The sequence below is a fragment of the Cydia splendana genome, chromosome 6 (assembly GCF_910591565.1).
Source record: "Cydia splendana chromosome 6, ilCydSple1.2, whole genome shotgun sequence".
Lineage (NCBI taxonomy): Eukaryota > Metazoa > Arthropoda > Insecta > Lepidoptera > Tortricidae > Cydia > Cydia splendana.
In genome coordinates this window covers 7,693,257-7,703,637 of record NC_085965.1, presented here as the reverse complement: position 1 = coordinate 7,703,637, position 10,381 = coordinate 7,693,257, and the positions used below count along the sequence as shown (strand labels likewise).

At 42.3% G+C, this 10,381-nt stretch overlaps 1 protein-coding gene across 1 annotated transcript; it reads right to left on the bottom strand.

Moving 5' to 3' along the window:
* Positions 1 to 255: 255 nt before the first annotated feature.
* Positions 256 to 7,822, bottom strand: LOC134791556 (secretory phospholipase A2 receptor-like). Its single transcript, XM_063762604.1, has 6 exons — positions 7,721 to 7,822; positions 6,057 to 6,155; positions 2,980 to 3,120; positions 2,328 to 2,516; positions 1,306 to 1,572; positions 256 to 509 (listed from the first exon to the last, which is right to left on the bottom strand). The coding sequence occupies exons 1-6, from the start codon at positions 7,770 to 7,772 to the stop codon at positions 256 to 258; spliced, it is 1,002 nt and encodes a 333-aa protein (XP_063618674.1). The 5' UTR covers positions 7,773 to 7,822.
* Between the last annotated feature and the right edge of the window lie 2,559 nt (positions 7,823 to 10,381).

Genomic DNA, 10,381 nt, shown 5'->3' with positions numbered 1-10,381 from the left:
GCAGCAACTACAATTTCATTGAAACGCTTATGTATGTATGTTGGTTTAAGGTAGGTATTTTTTAATATCTTTGTGACAAATGATTAATTTCCATCATTAAGTAAAAAGCTACAAAGTATTGCACGTAGATTAAATCAAATCATATCAAATCAAATCATTTATTTTCAGGCAAATAAGGCCCATAGATACATACCTTATAAACTAACATATACAATAATAAAAATCTCAAAATACAAAAAAATATATTTTCGTGACTCAGTTTTCTGTTGCGCCCGTAGTAACCATGTTTTCATACTCGGGCGTCTCCGGGACATACTCGGGCGTCTCCAGGACGTACTCCGGCTGCTTCTCGCAGATGAAGGAGCGGGTCCAGTGGCCCGGATCGCCGTTGTAGCAGTTGACGTCGTCGAACCGCCCGTTGATGAACATGGCGCCGCAGAACTGGTTCGTCGCGTTGTTTGGCTCGCCGTGGTTCCACTTCAAGTAACCGGCGTCTTCGAGGGTTTGACCTGGTATCAAAAGTAATTGTGTTAATCAAACTTTAAGGGTCTCTGCAGATGGACGCGCAGTCGACATCCGATGGGAAAAAGCTTCATGTCCTGCGCAATAAGAGCGAAAAAGTCGTCGTTCGGCTCGGCTCGCATCGGCCGGTGCCTGCCTACGCGTCGATGGCTTTTCACTCTTATTGCGTGGACATAAAGCTTTTTCCTATAGGGTTTTGCAGATTCCACGTCAACATATGTGGGGGACCTCTTAAGGTTGATTCACGCTACAACTGTCCGGGACCGCCGGGACCGGTCCAAGGCTTTATTGAAAACGGACGTATCGGACGCCTCGACCACGACCCGGAGCGTTCTAGCGTCACGCTAGACCGGGCCGGAGCTTCCGGTGCTTCGTTTTTCATGGAAAGCACCACGTGATCACCGATCAGGAGTCATACAAAATGATAATTAATGAGAATTTATTAGTTTAGGAGGTATTTTTCATTAGATATCATCGAATTACGTGTGGCATTGATACAATACGCTACCATCTCTCAGAGCTGTTAAACTTTACTAGTTAAAGGTTCATTGAAATCTTTATTATTATAAGACTTATATAAATAACCGTAACACAAAAATGTAGTAAGGTAATTTTCTGATATTTAGGTACTAAGAAAGGGTTAAATAAATGGGTGGATAGAAATCAGATAGTAAAATACTCTGCTGAATCCCAAATTTCTCCAATTTGAATATTATTATCTGCGCTGCGCTAGAAGTACTGTAGATAGTTCTATAAATATTATTTTACTGAAAAGAAACTCACCATGAATAGTCATCCACAAGCCTCCTTCCCTGCCCCAGTCAACGAATCCGATGTGAGCTACTTCATTGACCCAATCGGGCACTTTTCCTTCCCTGCGGCCGTACTGGTTGGCTCTGAACAGTTTCTTCAGGACTTCAGCTTCTTCGTCACTGTTGATGATGGCCAGATAGGCACCCTCGCTGTCGCAGGAAGCGAAGGCGTCCTTCCACCACTTATCTTCCCTGTGGAACTTGTAGCAGCTGCCGATTTTGGCGTTGTAACTGTAACCTGCAATTGAGAACATAAATTAAGACAGAGAATAAAGGACTTTAGAGCAGGGCAGAACTGCCCTTGAGCATCATGGAAATGGTCGAAAAAGCTCTTGAGTAGGCAAAGATCTCGATGGGGCGAAGTGTATTAATATAAAATAATATACCTAACAGGTTGGACAGTCTGCTGAAGATTTAACAGGAATTTGTTGGATGAGGAAGAAAATACTAGGTAGTTACATTTTGATTAATAGCAATCTTAGGAATTTAAACTTTTCTAGACTAATGGCAGCATAGTGGTTATCTCATTAATTTCAAATACATTGCCAACTTGCAAAGATCTCGATGGGTCATCATCATCATCATCATCATCAGCATCTCAGCCATAAGACGTCCACTGCTGAACATAGGCCTCCCCCTTGGACCTCCATACGTGCCGGTTGGAAGCGACCTGCATCCAGCGTCTTCCGGCTCGATGAGTACGAGGCGTTAATCTTAATAGATAAAATAATATACCTAGCAGGTTGGACAGTCTGCTGAAGATTTAACAGGAATTTGTTGGATGAGGAAGAAAATAGTTACTGGTTACATTTTGATTGGCAGCACAGTGGTTATCTCATTAATTTCAAATACATTGCCAACTCTACAGGCTGGCAATAAAGGTATGCTATAGAAATGCTCTTTCATCTGTGATTCAAGATCCCTAAGGATTGTCTAAAAAGATTGCGGCGATTATTATTACCAACACCGTTTTTAAGTTTTTAACAATCTTACCATTGTCCTCAGGACCACATTTGGGGATCTTAGGGATGACGTCCTTCTTGAAGCAAATGAAGGGCAGTTCGTCGGTGCAGGCGCTGTCGACGAGCATTCCATCGTAATGCATGCTCACGCAGCTCTCATCGTTCTTAGATTCGGGTTTGCCGGGCGCCCATGGTACAGGTATCTTTCTCAGAGGAGTACCTGGAAGAAAAACTTGTTAGAGGATAGCTCTTAACTAATTGGTACCGAACTCTGTAAAAAGAAATCAGGGACACAGCTGTATTGTCTTGGTTTCCTTTCTACAGCTCGGATCGCTGTGGTCCTCGCAAAGATTTGACAACGTTTCACGTCAAAAACAATAAGAATGTAAAGAACCGAAAGAAGGCAAGGTCATGTAAGAAAACGCTATTCTATGATGTTCTCACTAGCACGCCGTTCTAGTTATTCAGAGATAGGACGACTACCCTTCATCATTATTTTAGACCTTCCACTTTTTATTCAAGCAATTCAACTTTCTCTTGGAGCAAAGGTGACGGAATTGATGTTACAGGGAAGGTAACAAGTTCAACGTGTAGGAAATAGTTTGAGAGCAATATTTGTATTTACGGCGACCTGTTTAATGGACTGATTAGGTTGCTAAAGATTAAAAAGTCTCGTTTATTACCTCCCAGAGAATAGAAGAGCCCTTTAGAGAACGTGTCGTGGATGCCCGTGAAGATGTATGACGGGGTTTTGGGGTGAGCCAGCATAGCGCCGCTCATAGCCTCCAGAAGAGCCTCATTTTCTGGCGAAGCTAGCACACCACCTGAAAAAGAGAAAGTGATTTCTTATTTACTAACCATAAGGAAGGTCTATTGACCTGACAAGTTAATAATCGTGACTTAAATTATACGACGAATAGAGTGGAAACAAAAGATGACAATTTTAATATTACATCGCTTTTTTTAATATAGGTAATTTGGAATAAATAAAAGCTATCTATGTCACAGACGTAAACAACCGAAGGAAGTAGGTACCGATTGCCTGCATTGTAGCAACAACATTTGCCATTTTCAATGTCAGATCACTAAATTATCTATTGGACCTGGACAAGTAAGATAAACTTTAATTATTTAAGTATCCAAACTCAATGCAAAATACTGATTTCGTCTCGTATCTAGAGGTCAAAGAGGTTATACATAAGACATGATTTTTATTCGTGGGTGACTATATTACGCAGTACCGTAACGTGGACTTTTAACTCTTGTTCTCCGTGTAGTTTTTATAAATAAAACCCTTCTTCACAGCAGCCCAGCTCTTAATTTGGCTGTAGTGTTCATATTCTTGGTATTATCAAACATTTTCATAAAGGGGCCCACAGTCCGCCGGACGGTATCGGCCTGTCAGTTGTTCGGCACTGTCAAAATTTTTGTGATATTTCATAAGATTTCAAGAATAAATTATAATTATTTTGTGTCAGTTATGTTAAACTTATGGCCTTATGGGTTCAGTGGGTAGTGATTAGAAATGTGATTTGTGTTTACCCGAATATTTGTTAATTAATGTGTCGGTAGTCGCGAAAATGACCCTTCTCTCCTACCCGCCAATTCAAATGATGAAAAAGTATAAATGTAACTTACCATGGGATGGAAGGATCATTCTCGCTTTGGCGCTTGAACCGGTAACATTGAGTAGGAAGGCTTACTGCTTGTTAAGTTAAGAATGTCGAAAGTGTTGAAGTAAGAACTTAAGAGTAAAATAAAGGTAATTGATTGTACGAAGGACTTTGATTCATCACATTTTGTTCTACAGAACTGACTGAGTTTCTGACAGGCCAATACCGTCCGGCGGACTGTTAATAAGTGGGCCCCTTAACGCAACTGTCACAGTCGCACTAATATGGAAGACTGAGAGACTAGAGAGACACAAAGCGTTTCGTTATTGTAGCACAAACGATTGGCTTAAGGCGTGCGACTCTCTAGGCTGTAGGCGTACCTTAGACATTTAAACAGCTCTTTACCTGACAATATTATTTATATTTTTACTACAGTCAGGATATTCCTATAGATAAGTGATACATTGAGCTCTTTGCCTGACTATACATGATACAACAGTCATCGTCAACGCAAAAACGTGACCAACTGCAAACGTGGTTTTCCTCTAACGGCCTGCTCTTAAATATGGCCAAATCACATGTTATGATTTTTTCAGGACGTAACGCTGAAGTGCCACCGTGTATTGCTGACGGGCCTATGCCTATATGTAATGAGACCAAATTTCTAGGTTTTACACTTGACTCAAATCTGCATTGGAAGTGCCATGTTGACGGGCTATGTAATAGGTTGAGTAGTGCTATTTTTGCTATAAAAAAACTACAACCATTGATATCTAGCAAGTCACTGAAGGCCGTATATTTCTCGCATTTTCACTCCTTGATGTCATATGGTACGGTTATTTGGGGCAATTCCACGGATGCAAATCGCGTACTAATACTCCAGAAACGTGCGATACGGTTACTGGCAGGAGTTAAACCCAGGCACCCTTGTAAGGAACTATTTAAGCAAAATCGAATAATGTCGCACTACTCACTATACATATTCGAAGTATTGATGTTCGTTAGAAAAAACTTGCCACTGTTTAAACGTGTTGAGGTCACGGGCAAAATAATCAGATCCACGGGGAGACTCAGAACAGTGCCGCGACGCATGGCACTTTCATGCAAAAACCCGCGAGTAATCGGCCCGACATACTACGAGCGTCTACCCGCTGAATTACGAACGGAAACATCTGACGAAACATTTGAACGTCAACTGAGAGTCCTTTTATTGGATAATCCACTTTATTCTGTAAATGAGTATATGACCCTGACATTTTAAATTGAAAATTGAATCGTATAAATTTGACATGTTCTCAGTTATTGATTTATGTATATTGTAATATGTACCTAGTATTTTATTTAGAACATGACTAGGGTTTGCAATCCGGATCCGAAATGTATGAAATTATCCGGATCTGGATCCGGATCCGCGGATCTCCCCATACATTTCGGATCCGTCGTGCAAACCCTAAACATGACGATCATTAAGAGATACTCGTACTAAGTTATTACCGTATTTTGTTTTGACATGAATGGATAAATTGTTGAAATAAGATTAATTATTGCAAGACATTTTTTAATTTGTATGTATTAAATAATATTATGTAAATATGAATGACGATCATAATATAAATTCGTGTAGATTAGTCTAGCATAATTTATAATGTAATTTAATATTATGAGAATAAATATCTAAATCTAAATCTAAAATCTATAGTGTTTATATTTTTACTACAGTCAGGTAACTTCCATAAGTGATACATTACCTTCCTCGAAGCAGGTCAAGCGTGCTGTCCTCCATGTTGTGGGAGTACCGTGATCATTCAACCAGCTCTTTGTCTGACTATAGTGTTTATATTTTTACTACAGTCAGGTAGCTTCTATAGATAAGTGATACATTACCTTCTCAAAGCAGGTCAAGCCTGCTGTCCTCCGTGTTGTGGGTATACCGTGGTCATTCAACCAGCTCTTTGCCTGACTATAGTGTTTATATTTTTATTACAGTCAGATAACTTCCATAAGTGATACATTACCTTCCTCGAAGCAGGTCAAGCGTGCTGTCCTCCGTGTTGTGGGTGTACCGTGGACATTTAACCAGCTCTTTGCTTGACTATAGTGTTTATATTTTTACTACAGTCAGGTAACTTCCATAAGTGATACATTACCTTCCTCGAAGCAGGTCAAGCGTGCTGTTCTCCATGTTGTGGGAGTACCGTGGATCTTCAACCAGCCCTTGACTTGGCCGTAGTGTTCGTAGCCATCATCTGTGTAAAAAAATGTTTTTACTAATTACTGTTAAGTATAAAGGCTTTAAAAAAAATTCCGGGACAATCTTACACAGATTAGTCTGGCCTCAGACTAAGCAAAGTTTTTACTGTGAGTACTACTTACTACACATACAATACTAACACATGGACCTAAATGTATGGAGAAATGATTAATTATAGGAAAATGGCTTAATTAACTCAAAGAAAGTATTTTTGTACATTAACCGAGTGCATTTTTTTAGAAAAAAAAAAACCTTTCCTTTTGGCAGTTATAAATTTAGCCTCGACCAAGAAGAATCGCGTTAGCAGTTTCAAAGCTAGTCGTACACAATAAGAACAACAAACATACATTATACCACCATAAACCATAGAATTACACCATACCAAAAAACACTAAGGTCAAAATTGGATTTTTTGTAAACGTTATTAATAGCACAACAAAATTAATAAGAAGTTTGGCCCGAAAAAACAAGTTTCTTAGCAAGCTAATCACGAAATGCAAAAACATTTCTTGGAATTTTACCGGTCTGTGATAAAAATGTTATAAATATAAATTATCATCCTCAAGTTAAATAGAGGTCAAGCACCCAATCAGTGCCAATAAATGCAAACAAGGTTTTTGTTAATGCAGCTTTTGATCCATGGTTTTGCAGAGCTGTCATTGGGTCATTTTAATCCTGGAGCAGTGGTTTGCTTGACAACCTTGAACCTTGACATGACTTTAACTTGGAGTGTACCACGTACCAAAAACCAAAATATCTTCATTCGCTTGCCCTTATCCCGTTCATTTGGGGTCGGCGCAGCATGTCTCTTTCTTCCATACTCTCTCGCCCGTCATCTCATCATTCACTTGCGTTCGTTTCATATCATCTCTCACATAGTCCATCCACCTTTTCCTCGGTTTTCCTCTCCCGTTACTTCCCTCCACATTCATTCGTTCTCGTCACATGACTTTCATCCCTCCGCATCACATATCACATGTCCGTACCACGCTAAGCGATTCGCTCTTACTTTTTCTACTATGGGTGGAACTTTAAGCAACTAATTCTCGTCAAGACAAATCTAACGAACCCAAACGCAATTAGTTTACGTTGTTTTATCATAGAGTTCCCATGGCTACCTCCTGTCTCCATCGTCAGATCAGCTCGATGGTAACATAATAAGGTATTGCATTGTCACCAAACTGACATATGTAGGTAGGTTCATGTACTGTAACTGTAACTTCATGAAGTTTCAGCTCAATTTAATGATGGGAAGTAAGTCTAATTTGGCTTGCAAGATTTGACCCAAAACAAACATTTCGTCCCGTGACAAGCAAAAGTCACTAACTAACACCATTAAAATTATTGGACAATAAACCGTGTAACCGTGTTAAGTGTAATAAAGGGCATTGTTACTTTAATTTTTTGATAGTACTTAATGAACTTTGCTTGTCACCCCACGATTTTACAAACAAACAATGCAAGTTAAGTAACAGCTTGTAAAATCGCAATGATCCGAAAAGTATTTTAAGAATACGTAAACTAAAGTAAAAAGAGAAAAAATCTAGTCAATACACTTACCAGCGGCCACAGCACAGATAACAAGAGCAAAAATCAAATGCGTAAAATACATTTTTACGCATTCATCAAACTTTACACTTGAATGGTTCCAAAGGAACTGACAAAGATTAGGTCTTCCATGTTAATATATACCCAATATGCACGGGAATATACAAGTATACTTAAAGAATCAATATTCTCATATCATTATAGACTCTATCACATCCACATACGGTCTATAGTAAGATAAGATAATTGGGTTTTAAGAAGCATATCAAGTTATTTATCACAGCTCATACTTGGAACGGAGGCTCATAATGAAAAACCCTGGATAATGGGATAAAACATTATTTTATTACCCGACTACGGCAACGCAAAAGGAGGGTTATGATTTTGACCGGTATGTTTGTGGGTATGTATGTATGTATGTATGTTCATCTGTTCCCTCATAACTTCTAAAGTACTCATTAAAATTTGAAAAACGATGTGTCATTCGAATCGTCTTAATCGTCCGCTGGTTATAGGCTATATGACGTCACAAAAAAATGAACACGGCGCCATCTAGAGGTCATAAAGTCACGAACCAAAAAAATAAAAATAAGTAATGATGACGTGTTGTATATCATTTGAAAGAGCTCAATTAGCACATTTCAAATATATACATATTGTTAGCTTTTGCACCCGGCTTTGCTTGCTTTCACCCGATAAAACATTAATTTATCTGGTAGGTAATTCGAACTACGAATCTACAATCGCTCTGGATTCTATCTATCCGCGTGTTACGCGACTACGGCGATACAAGAAGGATTATTCAAAAGAAATTTGTTTGGCCGCTATATACATGGTGTTTTTTAATGACCTGCAATATTTTATAACGTGAATAGGTATAGAAGTCCAGATCAGCAAATTTTTTTACGAGATCGGGGTTGGTCCCATGGTAAAAGTTGCTTAGTAATCTTAGTATATTCACCCCATTAAAATTCGCAGTGGTCAGGCGAAGCATACTGAAACGTACCTATGTGACGCACCGGACTCGGTCCAAAAGGCGACACTAAAAGGGTCAGGCGTAGCCCGATGTACGTGGCGCGCTGTACGCGGTCCAAAGCCGGGGCCCTTCGGCACCCTCATACTAAAAGAGTCGGGCGTAGCCCAACGTACGAGGCCTGATGTACGCGTTCCAAAGTCGGGCGCCTTCGGCGCCCTCATACTAAACGAGTCGGGCGTAGCCCGACGTACGACGCTCGCTGTACGCGTTCCAAAGCCGGGCGCCTTCGGCGCCCTCATACTAAAAGAGTCGGGCGTAGCCCGACGTACGAAGCACGATATACGCGTTCCAAAGCCGGGCGCCTTCGGCGCCCTCATACTAAAAGAGTCGGGCATAGCCCGACGTACGAAGCACGATGTACGCGTTCCAAAGCCGGGCGCCTTCGGCGCCCTCATACTAAAAGAGTCGGGCATAGCCCGACGTACGAATCACGATGTGCGCGTTCCAAAGCCGGGCGCCTTCGGCACCCTCATACTAGAAGAGTCGGACGTAGCCCGACGTACGAGGCTCGCTGTTCGCGTTCCAAAGCCGGGCGCCTTCAGCGCCCTCATACTAAAAGATTCGGGCGTAGCCCGACGTACGAAGCACGATGTACGCGTTCCAAAGCCGGGCGCCTTCGGCGCCCTCATACTAAACGAGACGGGTGTAGCCCGACGTACGAGGCTCGCTGTACGCGTTCCAAAGCGGACTCCACCTCGGTGCGAGATCTGCCCGCCACGTCGCCGGATCCGGTGCCCGCACCCGACCTGGCACCGGGGGCGCCACGGGTTGATTTCTGTACCGACGAGGGGGACTTCGCGAGTCAGAATGTGAGTACAACTGCTAATGAGCAACTGAGGAGGACTTTGGAAGAGGCGATTACGCAGTATCGCGCCACAACCAACTCTAGGCCCCGATTACCACGTCTGCCTATGAATAGACGCAATCTAGCGCTAATGGGAGCCCTAAACGCTTTACTAGAACCACATTTGCGGACTAGTAAAGATTTAGACGATACGCACTCGATCATGTACTGCGGAGCCATCGCGGCGTGCCGTGTTGCTCGCGTCAAGTTCCCGGACGCTGAACGTGCACCTAGGACCGTCGGAGGTGTCCCTGCATGGCAAGCGCGGATCGAGCGACGTATCAGCTCGTTTAGGACTCTCATCGCAAAGCTGATCTGCTTCAGGGGGGGAAACAATCGCCCCCGAGTAATGCGCTTTGTGAACCAGGCGTTCGCGGGGACGGATATTAGGCCCCGCGACTACATGGCCAATGTCACAGAGCGCATCGACTTTCTAAAGCAGAAAGTCTATGCATGGGCAAACCGTATTCGCCGCTACAGAGAGCGTGTGGATCGATTTCAGCAGAATCGCCTTTTTCAAGGTGACCAAAGGAAGGTGTACCGAAAGTGGGAGGAAACCAACCTTCGTACGCCCGACACGCAGCCGCCGGATGTTACTGCCATGACCGACTTCTGGCGTAGCATCTGGTCGGTGCCTGTCGGACACACCGAGGGGGGTTGGATGAGTGTTGTCGAGCGTGAGTGCGAGTCCATCGAACCTATGGGGGCAGTCACCATCAGCCCCGATGACGTCAGTTGTGCCATCCGCACGGCCCAGAACTGGAAAAGTCCTGGGCCGGATGGATTGCACAAC